The 27343-nt window shown below is 50.2% G+C and overlaps 2 protein-coding genes across 4 annotated transcripts in view; both read left to right on the top strand.

Annotated features, from left to right (window-relative positions):
• LOC102688686 (Golgi apparatus protein 1) overlaps positions 1–4456 on the top strand; it is a 36568-nt gene extending 32112 nt beyond the window's left edge. Inside the window, exon 26 of the mRNA XM_006641244.3 lies at positions 56–4456. Coding sequence (XP_006641307.1) covers positions 56–223 — 168 coding nt within the window. The 3' untranslated portion in view covers positions 224–4456. The remainder of the gene's footprint in view (positions 1–55) is intronic.
• A 1393-nt stretch (positions 4457–5849) lies between these two features.
• Positions 5850–24153, top strand: pdpr (pyruvate dehydrogenase phosphatase regulatory subunit). 3 transcript variants are annotated; one of them, XM_015368188.2, is made up of 18 exons: positions 5850–5990; positions 7299–7554; positions 8760–8893; positions 9338–9419; positions 10199–10362; positions 10897–11018; positions 11514–11631; positions 12353–12502; positions 13338–13530; positions 13627–13751; positions 14438–14593; positions 14877–15010; positions 15559–15707; positions 16319–16431; positions 17039–17133; positions 17506–17595; positions 18174–18356; positions 18682–24153. In XM_015368188.2, exons 2-18 carry the CDS (start codon positions 7310–7312, stop codon positions 19072–19074), a joined length of 2646 nt encoding a protein of 881 aa, XP_015223674.2. In that variant the 5' UTR covers positions 5850–5990; positions 7299–7309; the 3' UTR covers positions 19075–24153. The 3 variants fall into 3 exon arrangements, with proteins under 3 accessions (XP_015223674.2, XP_015223673.2, XP_015223672.2); XM_015368187.2 differs by lacking the exon at positions 5850–5990 and adding an exon at positions 6387–6699; XM_015368186.2 differs by lacking the exon at positions 5850–5990 and adding an exon at positions 6387–6847.
• The last annotated feature ends 3190 nt before the right edge of the window (positions 24154–27343 follow it).

The following is a 27343-nucleotide window of genomic DNA, read 5'->3' as shown; positions in this document are numbered from 1 at the left end:
CTCCTGACCTGCTCTCCTTTTTCCTGCTGTCGTTCCTTGGGATGTGTTTTCCTAGGTGGCTCCAGCAGAGGGCTTCTCAGACTTGGCCATGCAGGTGATGATCTCGCCCTCCAAGAACTACATCCTGTTCATGATCGCGCTGGGGGTGTGCGTTCTCTTCCTGGTGGGCTTGCTGTGTGGCCGCATCACCAAGCGCGTGACGCGGGAACTCAAGGACAGGTAGAGGGAGTCAGAGGGGCTCCCAGTGGCCGTTCTCTTCGCCATCCCACCCTCCCTCACCTCTGCCCGTCCCAGCCTGGAAGACCACCATGCAAGCTAAAGCCCAGCGGCGCCCTCTGATGGCCAGGCTGGGGCCTCCAGTTCCCATCCCCTCTTCTCCGACAGCGAAGCCGGACCACCCCCCCCCCCTCCCCCCCCACCTTACTCCAGGGGCAGGCTGCTTCCTGTCTGGCCTCTTAGGAGGCTTCTGTAGTGACCTGTAGCCCCATCTTCCTCCTGTATTGCGTGTATCTGAGTCGCTCCTTCCCCCCGGTCTCCACAGACTCAAGCAGTTCATGTTCAGTTCATGACAGATGAGACTTTTTTTTTTTTAAGCATCATTTTGCATGTAGACTGTTTTGATTTGTATTTTTTTGTCTTCCCATGCCAAATTTTCTTCATTTTTTGGGAGGGGGGGGGGCAGGGGCCAGGGGACTCTCACACAGCAGCTTTGGTGCAACTATTGTGCACAATCACCCCCCCCTTCTCAGTGGTGTGATGTCCTGGGCCAAAACAAGGGCTTCAGATTTTTTGGGAAGGTTGAGACTTTTTTTGTTGACTTTGTTGGGAAGAAAAGACCATAGCTTTTCTGCTATCTGGCTTCAGGGTATGACTTGTAAAAAGAAGTCGAGATTTGATTGAATCGATCACTGATATTGTATCACCCCCTGCCCCCCGGCCCCTCTCCCACTTGCCTGCCAGGGACTGTTGTGTTTTCGTTGTTGTTGGGAGTACGACTGCGCTCATCTGAGCCTGTGATGGTCTGTGGGTAGATTTCTGTTTTGGAAACCAGGGTTGGCCAAAGGTCCTGCAGACCGGCTGTTCCAATAAAAACAAAACACATCTGATAGCCCAGTCCTGTTTGGTTGCCTCTTTCTCGTTTCTTGGTAGCCACTAAGTGGATAAGAGCTCTTATTCAGGAGTTGGGGGGGTTGGAATGTTTGGTTGCCCCCTTAACTTCTGAGGGAACGTCCTCCTGTTTGGGGAAAGACGAAGGGGCTATACTGTTGCACCTTCATGGCCCCTAAGTAAAAAAGGTCAAGGTTGTTCCCAAAAGTAACTTTTTGACTCCAAAGCAGCGCGAGAGTGGAGCTACTCTGGTTTTCAAGCAAAGGCTGGCGTTTCCAGTGTGATCACCCGGACACTTGTGCCAGACTTGACTTTGTAGTGGAGAGATGGACTTTTTTTTGCACAGTGGAAGGTGACCCAACTGGTTTGAAAACCTTTCTGTATTTGCTTCATTTCTTTTCTTTATCTGGAAAAATGTGCAGAAGGGTTGCACCCTTGGTGTGCTGAGGGATTTTGCATTACTGCAGTATCAGTTATGCATTTCCTGTGGCGGCCTGGGTGACGGATTCCCTGCCTGATCAGGGACATCCCAGGGGCTGCTGCACAAGCAGAATTATTACAGAGCTTGGAAGTAATATTGCTGTCAACAGCTGTTTTATATCCCTGCAATGTATTGTAACCTCTTGTGGAGATGCAATCTTCCAGTCTTCATGTGGGGGTAGTTCCTGCATGAAACAGAAAGCACCCTACCCTCTCAACTTGTTTTTTTTGCCCCTACCCCATTTCACAAGGATATGTGGTTATCTTTATTTCAACTGCAGAAATACCTTTTTAGGAAAGATGCCCAGTATCTCAAGAAAAATGAACAAGAAGCAGCTGTGTGGGGAAAGTGTACATTTAAAATCAAAGCATTTTTTGGATGCTAATGGAATCATTGCACATTTTTAATATTTTGTTCAGTCATAGCCTTATTTATTGTTTTGCTATTGATTTGGTTTTCTTTTTTGCTTGTTCTCTAGTTGCCTTCTCTTTCTCTCTGCGGCGCCAAGCTCTGCCCCTCCGGTTCGGAGACGGGTGTGAGGTGGCCGGGCAGGAGAGGTGACTGTTCTTTTTAGAAATAACCCAGGGAGGGTGCCTGATGTCCCAGGGGTGTGCTGGTTAGGGGATAAAGCCAGGCGTTGCCAGAGCCCGAACCTACTTTTTCTCGGTGTGCGCTTGTCACGGTCTTAGGGTCAGTATTTTTGTTCCTGGGTTGGTACTCCTCTCCTGCAGGCCCCTTCTTTTGTGACTGGATTAGTGGAGAACAGTCTTTGTAGTGTTGACTCACATGAGAGAGAGACGGTCTCCATGGTTACTATTATGCTGCTTAAGTTTCCATGGTAATCGGTCTCTTGTTCCCTCCCCCTTCTAGTTATCAGTATTGGGAAGGAGGCTGGATTCCTGCATGTACTGTTCCTCTCTCCCTCATTGATAAAGTTGGGAAATGAGGTCTGAATATGGCAATTGAAACCCAAGAGTGCTGAAAGTATGCTGTAACACTTAGTTGGTACTTAGGCAGCGCTCCACGTTTTTAAACAAGAATTCCTTTTACATGTTCAGCTCCTCGGTGTTCTAAATTCCTTGCAGCTTTGATTTGGATGGCACATCAGTGTTGACTTTTTTAAAGTCTTATCCTTGTTAACTCAGCATAACAGTCTCCTCATGTAAAGTGTAAGTGTTTCTGGGGAGGAGTTGATAGGAGCAGAAGAACTGTAACTATTGGCATTATGATCTGTTTGGCCTGTGTCCCAGTCTTCTGGAGGATTCCCGTCTCAATTGTCCAGCTGTCTGGGAATGGTTAGACATTGAAGTACCTGCACATGGCAAGACTGTTAATGTTTTCATTCTGATTACCTAAAAATGGACTCATTAGTACAACTGTTTCCCCACTCCTTTTGTTTAAACCTGGTCCACCATGGTACACTTATGGCACAAGCCTGGTGTGGACTGAAACTCCTGGCTGCTCCTACAGAAGGAGTATGTTGCTAATTTCACTCAACTGCCAATATTTGCCAAGTAAAAGTGAATGCTCTGCATTCCAAACATTCGTGCAGTTTTTCATAACTTCTAAAGTGTTTGCTGTGGCAGACTGCTCGCACATATAAAAACCATGGGGTCTGGGTGGTTTTCCACAGGATACAGGACTCCTGCAGCAGGTGCAGAGCTCCTGTAGTAATGTCTCTGTATGGTCCTGTAAACTGAACTGTATGGAGAAGGAAGGGGGTTTTGTTTTACTTCTCAGGGGGCCACTTTGAGAGCTGAAGAATAAAACAATTGTTGACCTAAAGTATAATATTTCTTCTTTACTACCATTAGACTGTGTGCCCTTATTGAGTTGATCTTGCAGTTGTATAGTATTGGGCTTTCACTGGTGTCCAGTTGCTCTGTAGCGGATGCGTTACCTTTGCAGTGGACAACTTTGGGGACCTCTTCACATCCAAGCTCAACCTAGAGGAGTTGCCAGAGCCCGGTTTTCACTGAGGGGAAAGGTTTAAACTTGGCTGGAGGTTTCCAGCTGGTGGCTCACGGGGGGTCAGGCTGGCACACAAACGAATGTGAAGGTCACGCTGATATTAAAGGTGGTGGAGGAAGGTTTGGTAATGACTTTGTACACTGTTTCTTAAGGGAGTTGTGTTTAAAGACTAACCCTTTTGACCTTTGGTCATTTCTCTTGTTACAAGTGTATTAAAGTAGCAAACTTTGGGGCCTTTAGAGATTTGCTTTCAATTTTTTTCAGTGGGATTGAGATTTTTTTCTCAACTGACTAGCCAGCACACTCTTGTCCTTCCCTCTCCCTGACCTCTGTATTTCTGCCTCTCTGGACCGGAAATCACCCAAGATTCTGGTCTTTTCCATCTGCTGCCCAAGATCTGTGACCAGACACTGAGAAACAACCCCGCCCCAGGATTCCTCCGCTGTTTTCTAGTAGGGTTCAGCTGTTCCGGCGGTGGGGCTTGAGGGGACTGAGGGGCAGCGGAGTGGGAATTGTGGGTAGGAAGTGTTAAAGGAAATGACTTGGAACCCAGGAACTTCTTGTCCAAAGAGACAAGCAGCACTGCTTCACACAGCCTTCCTTTCCCCTCCTGTACAGACGGCGTTGAATACCATCTGTCATTTAACAGATCAGTAGTTAGTCTATTGTCCGTTTGAAGTGAAATTTGCTAAAATTAAAATAAAGCAGTTTTGTAATTATTTTTCTGTGTATAGTCATGGATGTGCTGTTCATTGTTTTTTCTGATTATGCCATGTAATATTGAGATGTGACAGACTAATAACATCATGTGCATTTTTAAAATGTTTTTATTTCTTTATTTGGTTCTGTACAGATGAAATGGGACAATTTATTAATAAAATGGTCTGCAGGTTTTTACATCTTGGCTCCGGGTGGCTTTGTTCATTTTGACCAATGGCACAACATGCCTCCGAGATGTAACGTGATTCTCCCTGACCAGATGGTTGAGTGGAATCCAGTGGACTGTGGCAGGAACTGTGCTTTGGGGAAAACTCTTGGACACTCCAGCATCTACAGCTGGCTGACTTAACGGGCTTTAATGTTCTAGAAATCCACAAACACCAATTTGTAATTGAGCTGATCACACTGTGACATGCTTGCATGGGTCTTTGCAAATCAGGCACTTTGTACAGCTGATCAGTGTTGAACACCTGTTTAGTTTTAACATGAAGCTCATGTGCCTTTGGACTGTTATAAGTGTGTGCGCGGGCAGGATCACAACTTTCACAACTGCAAATTGAGCATGTCCGTTCAATGGTTTTCAAGCTATTGTTCTTGCAGAACATATGAATGGGGAGGAGATGACAGTGAGGTGTCTGCAACACGCTGTCAAGTCGTGCTTTTGGAGCTGAACCAACAGGTTCCTCTGGAAAACCACGGGATGAGACTTCATGTTGTGCCCATTGCATTTCCATATAGGCTGCAGCTCTCCTGCAACCTTGAACTGGAACAAGTGGAAGGAAAATCCATAAGTGGGTAGTTTGTAGCAACCAAAGCTACCACGATGGGTTAAGGGATCTTCCCCTATTCGCAACCTGAAATCGTGCTTGAGAATAAGTGGCCCTTCTAGAACAGCCTCTGGGATTCTGGGTCATGGTGAGATTTATGAACTTGAGGTGCAGTGGGGTTTGATCTTTGTGGAGTTGGTACGGTCTCTCTACGTTCCCAGGAGTTTCCTCCCAGAGTCCAAAGACATACTGGTACATTATTTGGCCAACATCACTGAAAGAAATTGCTGGTGCTCTTCCCATTGTAAATATTTTAAAAGAGGATTCAGTAGTTAAGGCTCTGGCCTGTTCCAACAGATACAGCACCCAGCTCTGAGGTACCGAGCGCTTGTGGCGGCGAAGCTCTGGACTCTTAATTGCGTCAGTCCAAATCCCGCAGTATCTGAAGATTCCGTCAATAACCAGGAGAATTATCTATAGTTTAATCACCACACACACACACACGTGTTTAAATTAAGCTTTGCCCGAATTTGTTTTGGAGACCATTTGAAGTGAGTTCGCGTCGGGACAGTTCTTTAATGACGGGCTTTTCTACACCAAAGAATGAAAAACAAACCCACCAAGGACAGTGTAATTGATAAAACCACCCCTTGCCTTTGGACTTTATTCAAAAACAAAGACCCCCGCCTTTAGTGGTCGACAACTTTTAGTTGTTTTTGAGAGCAATGACATTTGGAGAGGGAGGACAGTCAGTACCCACTAGCGCCTGCTGCGGTCAGATGACCTTCTACGGCACAGCTCCACCAAGGACACATCGCCTAGGAAGGGACACCAAGAGCAAGGCAACAACATCCAGCAAAAGAGTGCTGCAGAAACCTCAACGACACGCCACGGCCTTCTTCAGATACACCCGACCCCCCCCAAACCTCCAAAGTTTCGAGCTGGTGAGATGTTTTATTTTATTTATTTTTCAGAAACGGGCAGCACTCGGTGCACTTCACAAATTAAAACTTTTAAAAAATTACTGTCTCCGGTCATGTACTCACGCCGCCCAAATGGTGAACATTATTTAAAAGGGAAATTAATTTAGACCTAAATAGCCGGGAAATGTTATTGCGCGCCTCTGGTCTTAGGCAAGAGGAACGGTATAGTATACCCTTTCACCTCGATAACAAAAGTTACTGCTGCCTGGGTGATGTTTTGAAAACAATATCATGTGTCGACGGGCGTGAGTGGAGGAGCTGGGGAGCAGAGGAGGGTGTGGCACCGTGCTGCCCGCCCATTGGCCACGCTCGTCGTGACGTCACGGCGCAGAGTTGTAGTCCACGCAGAGGCGTGACGCGCCGCGCACGGGTTCTCCTCCCCCAGGTCACTCCGCAGTAGAGCTTCGTTTGACCGCGTCGATCCTGCAAATGCTCTTGAGCTCCGGGATTAGAAGCGAGGTCCGGGGATTTAACTCCCGGATTTAGGCCCGGACGTAGAGGGAAGACGGGTTAGTCCGAGTGCCGCCTGGCTGCCCTGGGGGACGCGGCGGGTCGCGGTGCTTTCGTGAGGACGTGCGGGGCAGGCAGGCAGCAGCGCGGAAGCTGTCTGGGAAAGGAGAAGAGAGCAGGGAAGGCCGGCGGCTGGGGCTGCCTCAGAGATTGCCAACAGGTGCGAGCTGAGCGCCGGTACAAGGCACGGAGCTCGGGTTGAACGGGTCAGCGAGCGGCGGCGGGGGGGGTTCTCTGGAGTTTCGTCGGGGGACAAAGAGGGGATTCACCCTGGCTGCGATAGCGGCGCACCTCGGCTCTCTCAGCTGGTAAGTGATGACTCCAGCTGCCCAGAAGACGCCTGTGGCAGGGGAGTGCGCGGGCGGGGCGGGCTCCGGGCTCCGGGCCGGGCTGCCTGCGCTACGTGCCGCCCGTGTGGCACAGGGTCACCGCCCGCCGGGCGGCCCGCCCCCCTGCTGCACCGCTTGTCATTGTAGTAGGGCCGGGGATACTACTCAGATCCTGGGAGGCTTCACTCGCAAGGGCGAACGCGACGCAGGTTTGTTTTTCCTTCTGCCTCCAAGCGGAGGTCGGTGCTCGGGATTGAATTCAGGCTGGTGAGCTGTGGCGGACCGCACGGCACGCAGTGTGTTTTGCAAGAGCCTAACTACCTGCAAAGGCACAGAAGGCCTGATCTCCGAGAGCGGATCTCGGAGGTACAGGTTTCGTGCTCCTGTGCCCGCTGCGCGGAGGGCTGACTGCGTGTGTCTGCCCCTGCAGGTGGCGGCGCCATGCGCGGCGGTGCGCGCAGCTCGGGGGCCCTGCTGTCCTCCGCCCTGTTCCCCCAGCTGCTGCTCGGCGTGCGGCGCCGATGGGGGTCTCCTAGGAGCCTGGCCACCGCGGGGGAGTCGCACCCCACCCCCCTGCCCTCCCAGGCCCGCGTGGTCATTTGCGGAGGGGGCATCGTGGGCATGTCGGTGGCCTATCACCTGGCCAAGCTGGGCTGGAAGGACGTGGTGCTGCTGGAGCAGGGCAGGTAAGCTCCGCCGCCACCTTTGACCTGCTTGCGGGGAGACCTCGATGGTGGTGTTCCGTCCTGTGAACCCCGAGTTTCCAAACCAGCGCCCCAGTATGGAGAAGGGGGAGAGGCGATGTGCGTTTGGAGGCGCAGTACATTGCTGCTACTTGGCCATTAAAGATTCCCTGGCACTGCTGATGAGAGTAAGGATGGTAGCTGGACTTCAGGTTTGGGATTGCACAGTCTTTCTCCCTTAATTCAGTTAGTGAGGTAACACTCCTGATCACAGGCGTAGTGGATGAAGTGGGCTCTGTCCTGTGTTTTGGGATGAAAATGCTGTCTAAATTCACAGGATTTATTTGTGTAGGTGTAAATACTTCTGAGGTCTCTGTGTTCTCCCCGAATACCTGTAATCTTATTCCATAATTCCATAATGTGTCATTGCATGTTTACAGAGGCACAAGTAAAACAGCCTTTATCAAAAATGTCCTCCTGTACATGTGAAAGGGACCAGGTGGAGATGTAGAAGTTTTACAGATGAAAAGCAAACCTATTTAAATGTCCTATGTCCAAGAATGAAAAATTAGTTAATGTATCCAACACGTGTTATCTGCAGATAAGGAGGAATTTGCATCTTTAAAATCTGAATTAGATCTCTGCTCTGCAGTGGAAGTCTGCCTCTCTCTTGCTATGGCAAAGGGCTTGTTGTTCACTGTAAATTCTGCAGTTGCAGAATCCAGAGCTCACATTGCAACAAAAGTGAGCACCTTGAGTTTTGAAGACTACAGATGCACTACAAACGCACCAGGAAAAGAGCCGAGGACTTGACTCTTGTGTGTGCGCTACACAGGCAGAGCAGCCCTCTAACTCTCAGCTCCACAGTGGGGTCCAGGCTGTCAGAGTAGCCTCTTGTCTGCGTATCCTCCTCTGGCGGAGCGGTGGCTCAGTGGCTCAGGATCTGCGCCTGTGGCTGGAAGGTTGCCAGTTCGGATCCCGCAGCCGGTAGAGGAATCCCTACTCCGTTGGGCCCCTGAGCAAGGCCCTTCACCCCAGCTGCTCCAGGGGTGCCGTATAGATGGCTGACCCTGTGCTCTGACCCCCAGCTTCTCTCCCTGTCTGTGCATCTCATGGAGAGCAAGCTGGGGTCTGCGAAAAGACAAATTCTTGATAAAGGAAATTGTATATGGCCAATAACGTGATCTTATCCGTCTTGTGTGTGCCAGGCTGGGCGCGGGGACCACACGGCTGTGTGCCGGCATCGTCAGCACCGTCAAGCACATGTTCGTCGAGAGCCGGATGGCAGACTATTCCAACAGGCTCTACCAGCAGCTGGAGGCGGAGACTGGGGTGAAGACTGGTAGGTGCTGCCGAGTCCGGTCTCGGCACTGACACGACTCACAGTCTGTCAGCAGGAGTTCTTAAAGAGACAGTGCGCGTTTAGAACACAATAGTCCATAACCCATCATCAGCTTATAATTGGGTAGGGGGAGGTGTCCAGATCCATATGGCATCTCGGAAATACCCTCTTTGCAAAGCAGAAAAAAATGAATTGATTTTAACCTTCTTGAGACCTTTCGTTACAACATGGATTTTAAGTACTTTTCACTTTAAAGCCCTAATTCGGCGTTGGAAGACCAGTGGTCTGGACTGTTTGAGTAAGAGCCATGCATTATTTCCTGGAGCCCGAGTTTTCTCACTCTTGGTGTTTGTGGAATAACCTAACGCAGTGACTGGCGGAGTTCCTCTGTGCCGCTGGAGGCTCTGCTGGGCTGGAGGAATGACGTCCCTTTGTCCTCTCCAGGGTACGTGAGGACAGGGTCTCTCTGCCTGGCCCAGAATCAGGACCGCCTCATCTCGCTGAAACGCCTGGCCTCCCGCCTCAAGTGAGTACTCCTGGCGTGCCTGTCGGCTTTTTTCCGGCATTGATGTGGAAAAAAATGTGATGAAAAATTGGGTTCGTTGGCCTCGATACCGAGTGTTGTGCCTGGAGAAAGAAGAGAACTACTCCTCACTCACAAATCGCCATCTGCACATTAAAGCATGGTGTTTGCCGACTAATGGCATGGGTTGCTCATCAGGAGATTCGTATTTCAGCAGGATAAACACAAAGCAACCCCTTACTGGCTTGAAGAGAAGTAGGTGGGAGTCTTTGAGTGACCCAGTCAAGGTCTAGACAAAATCTGTGGCAGGAACTGAAGACTTCTGTACACCAGTGGTCCCCCAGTAACCTGGAACAGCTGGAGCGAATTTCCTCTGGAAGAGTGGGTGAAAAATCAAACCTGCAAGATGTGAAAAGCTGGTTACAATGTACTGCAGAGGACTGGAGGCTGTAATTGCTGCAAAAGGGGGAGCAACTCAAAATTGAATGGTCGAGGTCTCAGGGCGGTGAATACTGTTCCAAGCTGGATATTTCAGTTTCTGTTTCGCCTTAAACTATTTTACAATAAAGATGATTATGCCCCATCAAAATGTTAAATATATTTTGCTACTTATGCAGAAAAAAATCCAGTTCAAATGAGTTGCAGGTTAAAGTTGTAACCCAGCCAAGTGTGGAAGAGATCCAGGCAGGGGCCGATACTCTGTACGCCCGTGTAGGTCAGAGGAAAGCTGCTGCTCTGTGTCTCGGTGGATCTGTAGACCTGTGTCCTCTTCCTGTTGTCAGGGTGATAGGGATCCAGTGTGATGTCATCACCCCCAAACAGGTGTCGGCGCTCCACCCCTTGGTAAATATTCATGACCTGGTGGGGGCTGTCCATGTGCCCGGGGACGCTGTAGTCTCGCCGCCTGATGTGAACCATGCCCTGGCGGTGGCTTCTGCCCAGCACGGTGAGTTTGAGTGGGAAGGGACTCTTCACCTGAACTGTCAAGTAAATGGGAGTTCCATCCATCCGTTTTCCAAACTGCTGTGTCTAATTCGGGGTCACAGGTCGCTCGCACCCGGGTCAGTTGTCCCAGAAGGCACTTAACCTACCAATGTGTCTTCGGACTGTGGGAGGAAACTGTGGCACCTGGAGTAAACCCACACAAATGTGGGGAGAACATACAAACTCTACATAGACGGCACCCCAGGTCTGGAATTGAAGCCAGGACCCCAGCACTGCGAGGCAGCAGTGTTAACCACTGCACCCCTGTGCCACCGACACATGGGAGTTCCTTAGTGGTTAAAGATGATCATTTGTTTTGGATTTCTGGGGTAATCTTTTCTCTTTGCATAGGCTTATTTCTCTAGGGAGGGCGCCAGAGCCACAGTGCAGAGTAAGAAAACCCCACAGGAGCACCTGTGTGCTTCTGTGCAGACTGGACCCCCCGGTGACGCTGCGCTCTGACCTCTCTCCTGCCCCTCCCCGCGCTGTCTCACAGGCGTGCTGATCCACGAGCGCACCAGTGTGAACCACGTGCTGGTCCGGAAGGGCCACGTGCACGGCGTGGAGACGGACCGCGGGCCCATCGAGTGCGATTACTTCGTGAACTGCGCAGGGCAGGTGGGTGGGCCTCCTTCAGCTCGCAGGGCAGCATGCGTGGGCACTACGGCATGTGCTCCACGGGCTCGGGAGCGAAACGCTGGGGTATTCGAGCAAGGAAATCGCAGTAATTACCCCAACACAAATTACAGTCGTTTCACAAGCAAGGAACAAGACTTGCTTCTCCACTGCAGAAGAAATCTGGTAGTTTGGGCCACTTTTATGATGTAAAACACTAAGTACTGTAGTACTGGCTTGTATAAATGAGCTTTTGACATTTTATTGAGGAAGGTTAAATGAGGAAAAACATTTTCTATAAATATTTAGGCACCGTTAAATGTTCAGGGAAAAATCAATGGGTCTCAGAGTCATGCTGGGCTAAAATCCTGAAACCATTTGTAAATGCTGCTATTTAAGCAGGTCATTCAGGTGTGTGCGTGTTGTAGCGGTGTGTGCGTGTTGTAGCGGTGCGGGTGTCCTGTGCCAGCCTGCCTGGTGACTGTGTTGTGTTGGCAGTGGGCGTACGAGCTGGGCCAGGCCAGCGAGGAGAGCGTGTCGGTGCCCCTGCACGCCTGCGAGCACTTCTACCTCCTGACCAAGCCCCTGCCCCGGCCCCTGGCCCCGCACACTCCAGGTAAGACAGCCCCCCGGCGCCCCCTGGGACAGGAGGGTGGGGGGACCAGCTGTGAAGGGCTGCAGTCCGAGTCCGGGCAGCGCTGCTGCTGGAAGTGCAATATCAGGAGATGAAGCACAGAAGGGTCTCGACATTCGTGAGGGTTCGGTGCACAGAATCCTCTCCATTGGCCAAATTCACATCTCGCCAAGACCACCCCCATACTGTCATATAGTGCACCGCAGTATATAGTCTGTATGGTTAAAAAACACGAATAACCCTCCCGATAATTAAAGTACCACTGCGTTGGCTTTAAATTAATTTAAATGAGCTTGTTGACTGTTTTGCCTGGTAAGTGATCGCAAGTGTATAGTAATCAGCTAAAACAGGCATCAGCCTGCACTTTCCCTCTCTGCCCCCATGATAATCATGCCTCCCCGTAATGAAATGGGCAGCAAAACTGTCAGTAAGACTCACTTGCTCACTAGTTTGCTGCGAAGCTCCTTTTCCAGTTGAACTTAACCTGGCTAGCCAGATTGAATCAGGGATAAGCGAATTGACGGGTGTTAAATTCTCATGCAGTCCGCCCTGCTGCACGTCGTGGAGTGTTGTCGTTTAATGCTTCCTGCGTGTTTCGTCTGAAGTCGGTAGGTTTCAGGGTCTGTGCTGGAAAGGCAGACGTCCTCGTTTGACTCCTCTGTGTTGACGTCGCTGACGCGCCCGCCTCTCTCTGTGCCCACAGTGGTCATGGACCTGGACGGGCGGATCTACGTGCGGGCCTGGCAGGGGGGGGTGTTGTCGGGGGGCTTCGAGAAAAACCCCAAGCCCATCTTCACCGAGGGCAGGAACCAGCTGGAGATCCAGGGCCTGCAGGAGGACTGGGATCACTTTGGTGCGCACCGGGGGCGCCGGCTCGTCGTGTTGAGGGCAAGAACAGGGGGAGGGGGAATTGTGGGGGGGCATTGGAGAATTATTCATTGGGAGGACGGGATATGCAATGAGTAACGAACAGTTTTATCCCAACAATCATTCCAGCTGATTGTGTGAAAAATAAAAGTTGGCATTGTCAAACACATCAGAACTGAGCTTGGTTCACAGAGCCGATGTGTTAATTTCAATGTCATTAAATTATACTAGGCTGCACTTTTTGAACTCTTTGAATTATTTTGCATTAACTGTGGCCTTGCTTTTTGAATGACTTCATTGAGTCACTGGCCTGAAACAAGGTTTCCGTCTCAGGCACACTAATACTGACACAGAGCCACGTGTGTTGATGCAGATGGTTGTTATTGATGTTTTTGGTATATTAGCCTCGTTTTAAAGTGGCAGGTTGGTCCAAGAATCTTGTCCAGGGTCTTGGCTTCGTCAACATGGTTTGGTGGCTTGTACTCCCACAACCCTTTGTGTACAGAAGTGCCTTGTGTTTTCAGTTTAAAATGTTTACGTATATTGCTTAAAACGCCTTAAACACACAGTTAGCGTAGTGACCTGGCAGACTGTTTCTTCCAGGGTGCTTGCAGTAGGTAAGGTTATCTGTTTAAAAACTACAGTTCACAAACTGTCATTGAAATTTAGTTTTACTAATTTCAAGTGCTTTTTTGAGTCTAAAGACTCTAAAGAGTTGTGATCCACGTCTGCTTTTAAGCCTTGAATTCTTCGCCAGTGTCGGCCTTGTTCGTGCTGCTTTCCCCGTTCAAACCCGTGTCTTCGCCCTGCTGTGCCCGCAGAGCCCATGCTGAGCGCCCTCCTGCGCCGCATGCCCAGCCTGGATTCTTGTGAAATCCACCAGCTGGTCAACTGCCCAGAATCCTTCACCCCGGACATGCGCTGCCTCATGGGGGAGACGCCCACTGTGAGCGGGTACTTCGTGCTGGGAGGCATGAACTCGTCGGGGCTGTCGCTGGCCGGAGGAGCCGGGAAGTGAGTACGCCCGCGCGTCCTGGAGAGGTTTCCGCAGGGCAGCACGCGCGCCCCCAGCGCGTTCTGAGTGCCGCCCCCCTCTGGCGTCGCCCGCAGGTACCTGGCGGAGTGGATGACGTACGGGTATCCCTCGGACAACGTGTGGCCCCTGGACATCAAGCGCTTCGGAAACCTGCAGAGCAGTCGCACCTTCCTGCGGCACCGCGTCATGGAGGTGATGCGTGAGTACAGCCCGCGGGGGCCGGGGGCCGCCGGGGGCCGGCGGGGGCCGGTGGGGACAGCAGCCCAGCTAGCGTAGCTCGAAACCCGCGTTTCAGACATGCAGCATGGAGATCTATAAAGCTTCTTTTAAAGCCACTTATTAAACGATCATCGCGATTAGTCATTTAATTACTGCAGTTTACATACAGCATATAGCCATCGGTAGTCTGTCACACCTGGATTTATTTATTATTGGAGACAATGACGCAGTGAAATAACATGAACATGTTATACATGACTGGGAGTATGTATATAATGTTTCAGCTGAACACAGAATTGTGTAAGTGGCAGGAAGACACAAATATCATTTAGCTCTCATGTTAAATTGAGAACATTTTCAGTTAGAATTCATCATCAAAGCCTGGAATAAAGTCTAAGGTGGGGACCTACTTCCAATCAGTGCTGCGTTTTAAAGGCCATTTCATGATGCCCTGGGCCACCAGGAGTTAATTAATGGGGTGCAGGTAAACGGTGTCTGCTGCACCCCATCGGTTTGCCAGTTCTTGGTTGCCCTTGTGCAGTAGGGATAGTGGTGTTCAGTGCCAGTGAGCTGTAGGGGCTGTCATGAGGGGCAGTGGTCAGGGGTCTGGGCTCCAGGTGTCGCTGGGAGGCCTGATGCAGCTCGGGACACGTTGTGTGCCTGCAGCCCTGATCTATGAGCTGAAGGTGCCACGCTGGGACTTCCAGACCGGGCGACAGCTTCGCACCTCTCCTCTGTACGACCGGCTCGACGCACAGGGAGCCCGCTGGATGGAGAAGCACGGGTTCGAGAGGGCCAAGTACTTTGTCCCATCTGGGAAAGGTAAGACGCCCCCCCACCCATCAGCCTCCTGCGCTCTGCGCTCAGGAATATGTCCGGTTTCGGCACTTTGGCTCATTGATTCTTGAGGCTTAAGATGATACAGAGTTCGCCATCTTACCTTTCACATGGGGAAAAGCAACAGTAGAGAATTAATTTGAATAATAACTGTGAGACTGCAAGATTAGATTAGAGAGACTCCCGCTCATGGATGCCTCTAGGCCACGTGACATGCTTTTACTCCAGAAAGGTGAGATGTGTGCTCCTGTCTATGCTCTGTCCTCAGACCTCCTGGCCCTGGATCAGAGCAAGACCTTTTACAAGCCCGACTGGTTTGACATCGTGGGCGCGGAGGTGAAGTGCTGTAAGGGGGCTGTGTGCGTCATCGACATGTCCTCCTTCACCAAGTTCGAGCTCAGCGTGAGTCACGCCTTTCAGCCTGGCTTCCAGGCACTGCATGGCAAGGAGTCGTCATGCTCAGCCAGAGAACAGGAGTGGGCCTGGAGGGGCTTGTGGTGCAGCTACACTACACACAGCTGTAGGGCAGGGGTTAAATCCTGGGCTGAGCTCACACGGGGCCTCTGTTCCTGGAAGCCATAAACCTCATTTCCACACCTCCATAAGAACTCGGAGAGCAGAGGAAAGCACATAATCGCCATAAAAACATGTTTAGATAGTGCATTACCATTGTGACTAATGTGCACAGTACTGCTGTCACTAGTAACACACTACTAACACCATTGATAAAAGCAGTTGGTTTGTACTGAGCATCTGTTCTGTGAAAAAGAAAGCAAAAGGGTTGAGGAGACGTTGTTGTTTTGGGGTGTTCAGTTTTATGGTATTGTGGGAATCCTTTGGAATTTAATCAGAAGGCTGTAGATTGAGCCCGGTTTCCGTCTACAGAGTTGTGTGGTTGTTTGAGAGTGGGGAAGATTCTTCTGCTCACCACTCTCTCTCTGTCCTGCCAGTCTACTGGGGACCAGGCCCTGGAGCTGCTCCAGCACCTCTGCGCCAATGACCTGGACGTGCCCGTCGGGCACATTGTCCACACGGGCATGCTGAACGAGCGGGGTTGCTACGAGAACGACTGCAGCGTGGTGCGGCTCAGCAAGAACAGGTGCGCAGGGTGGGGGGTGAAGGGTGGGCACGGGGGCCCCTGGGGCTCAGCGGGAGACCGGCAGGCTGCGCGGACTGGCGCTCAGAGCGTGAGGGCCTGGAGGGGAAATGAAGGGAATTCTCGGGAATGCTTCTTCCCAAGAAGCAGCCCCAGAGTGATTGATATCAAACCAGAAACACCGAATGAAGCTCACGGTGGAGAAGACTTTATGTTGACCGTTTGCATGTTCTAGACAGTGCATGTAAGCATTGACAAGACAGTAAGGATATACAGTTTATTGTGGCACAGTGGCCCAGTGATTAACACTGCTGCCTCGCAGCGCTGGGGCCCTGGCTTCAATTCCACACCTGGGGTGCTGTCTGCGTGGAGTTTGTGTGTTCTCCCTGCGTTCACATGGGTTTCCTCCGGCTGCTCTGGTTTCCAGCCACAGTCCACAGACATGCTGGTGAGCTAATGGGCTTCTGGGAAAACAGGCCCTGGTGTGAGAGTGTGCGTGTCCGTGTGTGATGGTCCAGGTGTATCCTGCCCGGATAGGCAATCCTGAAGCGACTTGCTGATGTGTGTGTGTGCGCAGGAAAAAAGCAGCTCATCCCAGCTTTTCTCTCCCCCAGCTTCTTCATCATCTCTCCCACTGACCAGCAGGTGCACTGCTGGGCCTGGATCAGGAAGCACATGCGCAGTGACCCCCAGCTGCACCTGGAGGACGTGACCTGGAAGTACACAGGTGAGAGCCCCGCCCTGTCGCCGCGGAGGGGTGTGATCGCACCTGGCTCTTGTCATGGGTTCTGCTAAGGGCTTTGGCAGGTGTTTGAACGTCTGACTCTCTCCTTTCCTCGAGTGTTATGTCTGCAGGCTGTGATGCAACTCACGTGGAAGATAACCTCACTAACTTTTCAAATGTTTTGCTTTAGTCTCTTCACACTAACTCATTTTGTAGAGCTCATCCTTGGGATAAACTCAATCCTTCAAAATAGTTTTACATTTACGTGTTTACAGTCCTTCACTGTGGAAAATCAAATAGATGTGTGTATTCCCAGAAGTCACAAGCTAAAACGGTGCAAGAAATTTGAGCTCACTTTGATTACCAGAACCAGATGGCATAATACAAGTAAAACCATCTGACATAAGTTTTAAAGGGAACAGTCAGAATAGCCGGATTGCCTGCATTTAGAAAACTTAAAAGGTTCTAGATTAGATTTAATTGCTAATTAATATAATCGCCTCTTTTGTTCCATGCCCTTGAGGTGCGGCTCAGAAGTCAGTGTGGCTGTCCAGTGTCCTGTGACGGGTCCTTTCTGACCTCTCTGACCTCTGTCCTCCGGTCTTTCCAGCCCTGAACCTGATTGGACCGCGTGCAATGGACGTTCTCTCGGAGCTGTCCTACGTCCCCATGACTCCTGACCACTTCCCCTCGCTCTTCTGTAAGGTGGGCTTCCCTCCCTCCCTCCTGCGGCGCGCCAGTCCTGACACAGTGTAGCGTGGCGGTTCTGTGTGGACTGGACACCGAACCACCCCCCCAGCCCCTCCACACACCAGGAGAAAGACTCCTGCCTTAAACTAAGAATCTGTGGCTGCAGGGTTACTTGGTAAAAGAGTGCTGTTCTTTATTGGCTACAATGTACGTGACATCACCCGGGCCCGCATCTGTTCATCGTAGCCTTCCAGGTTATTCAGCTTGTCCCGGCTTTGCACTGTGTTCTTTAGGTCCTCTCTGCACAAGGTCTTCTTCTGCTGGTTGGGCATGGCGGTGATTTATTGGCCATTAGGGGGCGTGCTTCTGAGTGTGCTGTCTTGGCAGGAAATGAGTGTGGGCTACGCCAATGGCATCCGCGTGATGAGCATGACGCACACGGGGGAGCCTGGATTCATGCTCTACATCCCCATTGAGGTAAGGCTCCGAGAGCAGAGGGTACAGCCGCCTCCCCCCTTCCTCCTCATGCCAGCTGCGCCCCCTGTCTCCCTGCACGCAGCTCACTGAGGGTGTAGAAAGGGGGGGGGCGCAGGCGAGCTGGTCCTTTGTGCGAGTGCGTCGCCCTCCCAGGTTGCGTAGGCAGACTAGGGTGAGCTTGCCAGCGACAGTGAAAAGTCATTGGTGCGATACCAGATACCAGCAAGCCCAGACTGTTTGGGATTTCTATTAGTGTAGCATCCAGACGTCTCAAGAAAGGGCTGTCCAGGGAAAGTCTAAGATTCACACTCCGTACTTAATCATCTTTGTTTGTTTTTTTGCTATTGGTCTCGGCGTCCTGGCATCCCTTTAAACTTATCAGAAGCTAGTCACCCTGCTACAGTTTTGCAAATCAAGAGCAAATGTGAGCTGCATTTAAATTTCTGAACACAGCTGGAGAGTCTTTTGCCTGCACAGTCACTCAAGAAGAATTCACAAGCGATCCCAGACTGTTGGACTTAGGGATGCATTTCTAGCAGACTGTGTGAATTCACCCTCCTCCTCTTCCCCCCTCTCAGTATGCGCTGCACGTGTACAACGAGGTGATGTCCGTAGGGCAGAAGTATGGGATCCGGAACTCGGGGTACTACGCCCTGCGCAGCCTGCGCATCGAGAAGTTCTTTGCCTTCTGGGGTCAGGACCTGGACACCTTCACCACCCCGCTGGAGTGTGGCCGCGAGTTCAGGGTCAAATTCGACAAGGTGAGACGTCGGACTTGCTGAAGTACTTTCACCTCCTCCTCTCTCAGTTTAATCTGGGGGCTGTGTTTCTGTCTATTTCCAGGTTTGAAAGCATCCCAACACTCCAGTGCTCACTCTCGCTCACTCTCGCTCACTCTCGCTCACTCTCGCTCACTCTCGCTCACTCTCGCTCACTCTCGCTCACTCTCGCTCACTCTCGCTCACTCTCGCTCACTCTCGCTCACTCTCGCTCACTCTCGCTCACTCTCGCTCACTCTCGCTCACTCTCGCTCACTCTCGCTCACTCTCGCTCACTCTCGCTCACTCTCGCTCTGTGCCCACGCAGGGCACCGATTTCCTGGGCCGCGAGGCCCTGATGAAGCAGCGGCAGGAGGGCGTGGCCCGGCGCTTCATCATGCTGGTGCTGGAGGACCACGACGCCGAGCTGGACCTGTGGCCCTGGTGGGGGGAGCCCATCTACCGCAGCGGCCAGCTGGTGGGCGTGACCAGCAGCAGCGCCTACAGCTACACCCTGGAGCGCCACGTCTGCCTGGGCTTCGTCTCGCCGCGGCCCCCCGCCGTCGTCACGCCCGACTTCATCAACCGCGGCGACTACGAGGTCGACATCGGCGGGCAGCGGTACCCCGCCAAGGCCAAGCTGTACCCCTTCAGCTCCCTGTTTGCCCAGCAGCGCCGCCGCAAGGACGACATGGAGCTCAGCAGCTTCCAGGGCAAGTAAGAGCAGGCGGGGCAGCGGCTGAGCCCTCATCCCCATCGCTCCTCCAGGCTCCCGTCTCTCTCGCGCTGGAGCTGCTCGCACCCGCTCTCCCCCTCACCTTCTCGCACTGCACAAAGTGCAGCCTCTGCAACACCAAACCTCTGCTGCGTGTCGGCTGTTAACGACCCTGACGGTTCAGGGTTCGTAACCAGCCCGAGAGAAGAACGCGTCGTTTCAAACCAGAGAAGCCATCCTTCCCCCTGAATGTTCGAACTCCTCGGTCAAGTCTGTCCAACAATCTCTCGTAACGCTTGTGACAATCTAAGACCAGTCGGCTGGTGGCGTTGATGACGCCTGAACTGTCCGTCCCCAGGCGGAATAAGGTTTTTACCAGATAAAGGCGTGGCGTCAGGTCAAAGTGCATTGACTTGAATGCCTGTGTTGTGACAAGAAATGTCCTGTTTTTAAACTGGTTTGTGCAGAGGAGTTGCATTCTGCATTGTCACTTGTTTTAACACAAGGACTGCAATGCCTGAGTTCTTGGTGACTCTCCTGCGTGGCACCTGTCAGCTTGTCTAAGCTGGGGGAGTTTTTAACGTCGCTTTTTGTAAAATCTGAAGTTTATCTTCTACATCTCCCCGGTGGTTTGCTGGTGGAACATAAAAATGTTGGGCATTGATAAACCACCATTAACCCCAGAGACCGTCTGGGCCAGAGCTCTGGCTACGTCTGGTTGACCGGTCCCAAACCTGGGTGTTGAAGAGCAGGCCTGAGAAATTGATTTGGGTTGTAATCAGTTCATTGATGTTTGTATCGGCTCGCTTTCCACAACTGTTGCCAATATCCCAGAAAAGTCTCCGACATGCCCTGTATTCCTTGAGCACAGGGTCTCATGGTCGGGGATGTTGCTGAAATAGACCTGTGTAGATCTGGGCTTCACTTGCTCCAGTGTAGATGCAGCCTTCCTGAGTTTCAAGGCGGTCTCCATCTTCAGAGGAAGGGAGTCTAGTGAATAAGAAGCCAAAGCAATCTCTGTGAACAATGTGCAAGCTGTTCCACTGATTCTGCAGAATGTTATAATGCTGTAATGAGCTCAGAAGCACTGGGCAGCTCTCCAGATCTGAAGGAATCCTACTCTGAGCTCTGAACATTTACTTTGTTCACCAATGACAAGGGGGGCATCATTTCATCCCCTCGCTTGTTTTTAATGGCCACTCCAAGTGAGGCTTGTTGCTTCTACCTTCGGAGCTTGGAAGAATCTGCTAGTGACGCTGTGAGTAAGGGCCCTGTGTCTAGGTCTGTGGATCCTTCAGATCAACTTCTACTTCTGTCGCAGCACTGCCAGGAACTCCAGCAGCTGTATAAATTGGCTTTAATCACCTGATAGAAGCTCAGGTTGAAGATCTTAACTTGACGTCATTATTCTATCACAGCATCCTTGTCTGTAAAGACCTGGTCGATATGAAGTGACTCCATGGTGTAATCTTCCTCAAAGTTAAAAACATGAAGTTTGTTAATGGCCCAGCAGAGAGCCATCGCCCGTCTCGCAGTGAAGAGCCGTCGGCTTACACTCCAGGAGAGGCACAGAGAAGCTGCGAAGGGGTCAGAGACCTTATCACACTTCACTCTTCAACTCTTCATCACCCCACCTTGATTCACAGGAGCTGCAGCACCACCTCTGACTCTCTCTCTGCCCCGTCTCGAGTCGCACGAGTCCTGCTCTGTGGCTGAGGCACCGTTTAGTAAGTCAAAGTAGTGATGGTTCTCATTTATGTATACATGCAAGCTAATTAAGATGCTGTTTTTTTCTAGACAAAGCTTATGAAATGCCAAAAGAGCATCCTGTTTTCTGTGTTTATAGATTTGGTAACGTTTTATTCCCCTGTGTCTATGGGGTGGTGTGCTTGATGTACAGAAATGGTGATTTAAACAGAGTGTGGAACCATGATTCTCAGTCCTGGTTCTGGGGAACCACTGTTATCTCTACTTTTGGGTCCAGCCTGACAGTTTTCCCGAGTTCTTAATACCAGGCTGATTAATTTCCATTTTCTGCTTTAGCCCTGTTTTTAAATTTGCTTTCAGCTCTTCAGATGCTGAAGAGGATGTGTTATTGCTAGCTAATGGGTGAGTTTCAGATCTCACTAGTTAGAAGTCTCATTAGATTCAGACCTGCTCTGCTCTGTTAGCTGAAATGTGACAGCTTGGGCTTAAGCAGGTGGAGAAAACGAATGTTTGTTGTGGCCATCTGATCCATTGTCAGCCCCACCCGTGTCTCTTCATCATAAACGAATCTTCCATTGATAACTTTTTCCGTCAGAAATTCCAAAAAACTCTTGATTAGTATGTTGAGGAGTGGTTCTGTAAAGGTCTGTGTACTGATGTTGCTGGCAATGTACCTTAGCTAGGGTATTTTAGAAGCCAAGGACAGAATGCAGACAACATCTAAACAAGCAAGCAGATAATTAAAGTCACCAATTAGCTGTGGTGATTCAGGGCCCAGCTGGTATAAAAACCAACAGAAACGGGGGTCCCAGGACCAATATTGAGAACCGGTGGTGTTGGACAGTGAAATTCACAGGCACAGATCTGTTAGGGATATAAAGGCATCAAATACTCCTTATCCTCTCCTTTCATTGCCAAAGTTGCTTTCATCTTCTGTCCATTTGTGGTGTGTTTGCATGTCTCTGGTGATCTGTTAAACAGCTGTATCTTCCTATCAGGTTAATAATGAGGCTTCCCCTCCACTTTAGTTTTGTGGGACATTGAGTCATTAAAAAAATCAAAAGACATAGTGATATACTTTGCATGACCAGAACAGAATGTAACACAAATAAAGGCTACTTTGTTTTTGAAGCTTGGTTCTATGTCCTCTTGGACACTGACAGATCCTAGGTCCTGTTGTAGGTTGTTGTCAGTTGAAGTGAAACCTGTCTGTTCTGAGTCTGTGCCCCGCAGTCTGTGTGTGTCCAGCTCTAGGAAGATGTACTGTCCTTGATCTAAGAAAAGCGCCCAGGTACTTGCGGGGAGGGGTGAGGGCGATTCTACAGGGGACATGTGCTTTTAGTTAGTGCATTATTGTTGGTTTCGCAGCCCCTAAGCATGTTTTTTAAGTTTTGGCTAAATAATGAATAGCTTACAAGATATTTAGTGTAGCAGGACATTTTTTTTTAATATAGGTACATCTAATTAAGCTACATTAAATTATGAAGAAATTAAAATCCCTGCCATGACTTTGGGGAATTAATATAATTTTTCTTAGAACTTCATGTGCATAATAACCTTTTCAAGGGACGTGTACATAAGAGGCAGGATTCTTTCCTTCGTCTGAACGTTGGTAATAACACAGATTTATGGTAATGCACTACCATGCAGACATGTAAGGTGTGAATTTTTTAATAAGAAGCAAGTTAGCACACTGCTACCATCTGCATAAATTGAGAGATTGGTGTTAATGTAGGAGCTGGAGCTGCTTGCATGTAATTCTAAACGAGAGCTCTGCTTGCACTGCCAAGCCGGCGAAGGTGTGTGCAGATCAGAGAGATCATGCAGATGTTGGTATTGGTATATGCAGATCTGTATGCCTTGTACTTTAACTTTATTATAGATCTCTTTATTCTGCCTTGGATTGTGTAGAAAATGCACTCTTATATAGAAGTCAACCAAAGGCACAAGCGTGAGGCCATGCTGTAGACCCTGGTGTGTTTGTAAGAGGGTTTTGTATGTTGTGTTATGTTGTGCTACGTGCCTGTGTGTATGAGGTCTCTTGTCATGGCCAGGTGTGCGATGAGAGTCTGTCTCTCCAGAGCACACCATCTATACAGTGTGTGGAAATCCTGGAGAGACCCACTCCTGCAGGATTCACAGGAACGTCTAGATCAGGAGTAGGCAGATGTGCTCAAATGGATTAGGAACCAAGTCTTCTTCACAACCTGCTGTTTACTTATGTAACTTATTTTTGTGTGTGGGGGGCTCCAAACAGTAAGCTGGTTGTACATAAATCCTGGAATGAATTTTGAAGGGCTTTTATTTAACTCCCCATATCATATCCTGGAGCAAATGGTACTGTCGTTTTAGTTCGTGAATGTTGAACCAAATTATTAAACAGATTGCCACCTTATTGGCTCAGATTCAATAAAAAGAACGGGTCCTGTGGCTTCTCAGCTCCAGGACTGGCCAGTCTGGTTACAAAGAGTGGATGAGAGGAAGGTGTGACTGTTGGCCTGACAGTCACCCCTGCACTTCCTAAACATCTGCCCATAGGCCAAATGTCCCTCCGTTCTCCGAACACTACCAGTACAGCATTCAGACTGTCTTTGTGGAGCTTTAATTTTATCCTTCTTGTATATATTTGTTTTTAATCCTGTTGTTCCCATTTTTATTAAATTTAGTTTTAATGGTTTAATGACGGCGAGATATGCCTGTATACTCCTCTTGAGCATAAATTGGAAAACTTTTGAGCTGTGTTATATGTGGTGTGATGTTTGCTGTCTTCTACAGGAGAACTGAAGAAAGCAGCACAGTCTGGTTTTGCACTTTGGGTTTCCTTGAGAAAATGCACATAATTGTACCTTATGAGTCAGTGCTTATGGGGCAGAAGTGTTTGGGTATTGAGCAAAAAAATGAAAGACTGAAGATGGTTTTCTATTGCACATTGGCTACATACCCCTCTCTGTATTGCAGACTAATGTACAGCAGTGATTGAGCAGGTTGAGTCGGACTGACTAACACAACACAGGCAATACTTTAGCCTCCAGGAGCGACAGTGGCAAAGTTTCTGAATGTCCTTAAGCTTACTAACCTGACACCAGTCTGTGTCGCTCCGCAGAATAATTTCATGGTTTAGAAGTGACTGCGCTCAAACGTCAGCAGAACCGTGGAGAGCGTGTCTCTGTGGCCACAGGCACGGGGGTTGTGACGGAGTAGGAGGCTTCAGATGAGAAGAGGCCATCTGGCCTGTTTACCTTGTTAGGTTAAGCACTCATCTTCCCACCCAAACACCGATGCCTGCCCTCTCATTGTGTGCTCTGTATTTATATGGTGACCTGTACCTGTTGGCTTTTTAAACTTTATTTTAAATAAAATTCTCAAGTACAAAACGCATCCCTGCCTCCTGTTTTGACTGCCCGGTTCCCAGTGCAGCTGTCTTGGCTTGGCCTCAGGTGTTCGGGGAAGATGCATCTTGGTCTTGCCAGGTGTTTGCTACAGCCCACGAACACCAGATGTTTTCAAGTTTGAGATGGGAAAAAAAATACAGCAGAGCATTTTTTAATTATTTGGAACACGGATGATAATAAATGAACCGTCTCTAGCTTTATTTTGTGAAGTGTGTTGTTTTTGTTTTTAAATGGCTACTTTAAGCATTATGAGTATTTAAAAACAAGAATGCCCTGGTACAAAAATCCCAAGCCCAACTGAAGAGAGCAGTACAGGCCGTTATTCTGAAGCGATTCTGGTTACAGTGACCCCTCAGAAGCCTCAATAGAAGGGTTCTTGTTGGAATGCAGAGTAAGTGGAGCACGTTATAAAGTGAGTTTTTGCCGTTAAGGAATGAAAGAAGGGCAGCATGGTGGGGCAGTGGTTGGCGTTGCTGCCTTGCGGTTTCTGTTCTCCATGTGCCGGTGTGGGTCTCCTCCGGGTGCTCCAGATTCCTCCCACAGTCCAAAGGCGTACCGGCAGGTTCATTGACTTCTGGGAAGACTGGCCCTGGTGCTACTGTGTGTGTGTTGTGCCCTGTGATGGACTGGTGTCCTGTCCAGGGTGAGTGTGTGTTTGTGTTCCCTGTGATGGACTGGTGTCCTGTCCAGGGTGTGTGTGTGTGTCCTGTGATGGACTGGTGTCCTGTCCAGGGTGTGTGTGTGTGCCCTGTGATGGACTGGTGTCCTGTCCAGGGTGTGTGTGTGTGCCCTGTGATGGACTGGTGTCCTGTCCAGGGTGTGTGTGTGTGCCCTGTGATGGACTGGTGTTCTGTCCAGGGTGTGTGTGTGTGTCCTGTGATGGACTGGTGTTCTGTCCAGGGTGTGTGTGTGTGTCCTGTGATGGACTGGTGTTCTGTCCAGGGTGTGTGTGTGTGCCCTGTGATGGACTGGTGTTCTGTCCAGGGTGTGTGTGTGTGCCCTGTGATGGACTGGTGTTCTGTCCAGGGTGTGTGTGTGTGTGTGCCCTGTGATGGACTGGTGTTCTGTCCAGGGTGTGTGTGTGTGCCCTGTGATGGACTGGTGTTCTGTCCAGGGTGTGTGTGTGTGCCCTGTGATGGACTGGTGTTCTGTCCAGGGTGTGTGTGTGTGCCCTGTGATGGACTGGTGTTCTGTCCAGGGTGTGTGTGTGTGCCCTGTGATGGACTGGTGTTCTGTCCAGGGTGTGTGTGTGTGCCCTGTGATGGACTGGTGTTCTGTCCAGGGTGTGTGTGTGTGCCCTGTGATGGACTGGTGTCCTGTCCAGGGTGTGTGTGTGCCCTGTGATGGTCTGGTGTCCTGTCCAGGGTGTGTGTGTGTGTCCTGTGATGGACTGGTGTCCTGTCCAGGGTGTAGCCCGCCTTGGACCTGTTTGGCAGGAGGGGCTCTGGATCCCCACGAACCCTGTATTGAAAACAGTGGTTAGAAAATAGATGGGTGGAATGAAAAAAACTGATGTGTAGTTCAATCAAAATTTCTCAAATGAATACCTCTGAAATATTTTAAGATTTGAACAGCCTGTCAGTTTATTTTGGGAAAGTCTTTTTTCCAATCCAATGGTCGAAATGAGTTTGTGTTTCCATTCAAACCTGATTTAATGGCACAGTCCAGTCTCCCATGAGCTCCTTTCCTAGAACACTAGGTGGCAGTGACGCTCTGTGATTCCCAGCTGGGCATCTGCAGTTTCCCTGTTGGTAGAGCTCCGGTCGGTGATTTTGTTGTTTTCTGGGCAGAGCTGTAGTATGATGAAAACCTTTCTGAGCTATGAAAGGAGACTTGTTTACGTTTCTTTAAGTTTAACTCCATCTTAAAAGTGGTTAGGTCCCTTCGAACTCCACAGCATGGTACTGAGATCTAAACCTGATGCACAGTGAGTGAAAGTATTAGTCATCACAGTTCTTTAAAGCCTGCGTTCCCACCAGCATTTTGTGTTTTGCACCCTGGCAGTGTATTTAAGTGTAAATGCGGTGGAGAGCCTTGGGGTGAGACAGGGGGTGCGGGATTCTCTCTCTGGCACTCCTGTTGTCAGCCATTGTACTGCAGGATGAAGGCTGTCCGATTATCTCCCTCCCTCGCTGCTCTATGGGCCTCCGTCCCTGACACTGGGATGGGAAGACAGGGGTGCGAAGCTCAGACCCTTTCCCACCTTTGGGCTCCCCTGCGCTGCGCCTGGCTGGCGTTACCAGCTCCCAGGCCAGGGCGGCCACAGCGGGGCCATTGTAGAGGCGGGCCCACTTCTCACAAGGCCCTCTTTGTGGCAGCGTCCCAGTCTACAGCCCCCTCCCCCCTCCAGCCCTTCCTGCAGCTCTGGGCCAGTGCCAGCTCTTCCTGACTCCCCCCAGGGAACGCCGAGACACTCGCACACTCACAGGGCTTGGGTGTAAATGGCAGTGCAAGTCAAAAACATCAGGGTGCGCTTTGGTGGTCGTCTGAAATGGGCGACTGAGTCTGATGCAAACATCCTGAAATCCCACCTCTTTGTTTTGGACCCATTTAGGTGAGCTAGCTAGCGAGTCACTGAGATCAGGCTCTAATAACTGCAGGCCCTGGGCTGAAACCTTATCTTTCACAGGATACAGGATTCCCTCTTTTCCAAACATTTATTTAAGGATGCACAACGTGTTAAAGGTCTAGTTTTCTAAAAGAGATGGAATTTCATCTAGGAGTCATGTTGATTGATTGCTGATGCTGCCGTATTGATTTTTTCCTATAGTACTAATTGTAATTAGCTTTAAACAGCAAGAGCAGACTGCTTAACTGAAGACAAATGTAGAGGGTTTTAGGCCAGGATCATCAGCAACGTGTCTGTATAGAATGAAACATGGTGTGGTCACAGCGTGCAGTCCCAGTCTGGTTCTGATCAGGGGGTTGGTTCTGGTGGTCAAATAAGGTCGTGCTGAACAAGAGAGATGATGGCACTTCTTCAGGCTTGCCAGCCCGGATGTGTGCCAGTCACAGTGGAGCAGTGCAGCAGTGGAGGCCGAGAGGTGTGGTGGCAGGGGACTGTGGGGGAAGAGCTATGGGCTGCAGCCAGAGCCTCTCAGGAATGACTCATCTCAACAGTGTCCTTTAAACTGCTAGCCGTGTGACAGACGCTCTGTAGACACTTGGAATGCTTT

The sequence above is a fragment of the Lepisosteus oculatus genome, chromosome 20, assembly GCF_040954835.1.
Source record: "Lepisosteus oculatus isolate fLepOcu1 chromosome 20, fLepOcu1.hap2, whole genome shotgun sequence".
NCBI lineage: Eukaryota > Metazoa > Chordata > Actinopteri > Semionotiformes > Lepisosteidae > Lepisosteus > Lepisosteus oculatus.
The sequence above is the reverse complement of the archived record's forward strand: the minus strand, read 5'-3'. Positions and strand labels throughout refer to the sequence as shown.

Excerpts from the sequence above, each read along its gene's own strand:
- pdpr (XM_015368188.2), top strand. The coding sequence starts at position 7,310 with ATGCGCGGCGGTGCGCGCAGCTCGGGGGCCCTGCTGTCCTCCGCCCTG. Across the intron at positions 8,894-9,337 it reads GGAGACTGGGGTGAAGACTG|GGTACGTGAGGACAGGGTCT; the intron begins GTAGGTGCTGCC and ends TGTCCTCTCCAG. Across the intron at positions 13,752-14,437 it reads CCGCGTCATGGAGGTGATGC|CCCTGATCTATGAGCTGAAG; the intron begins GTGAGTACAGCC and ends GTGTGCCTGCAG.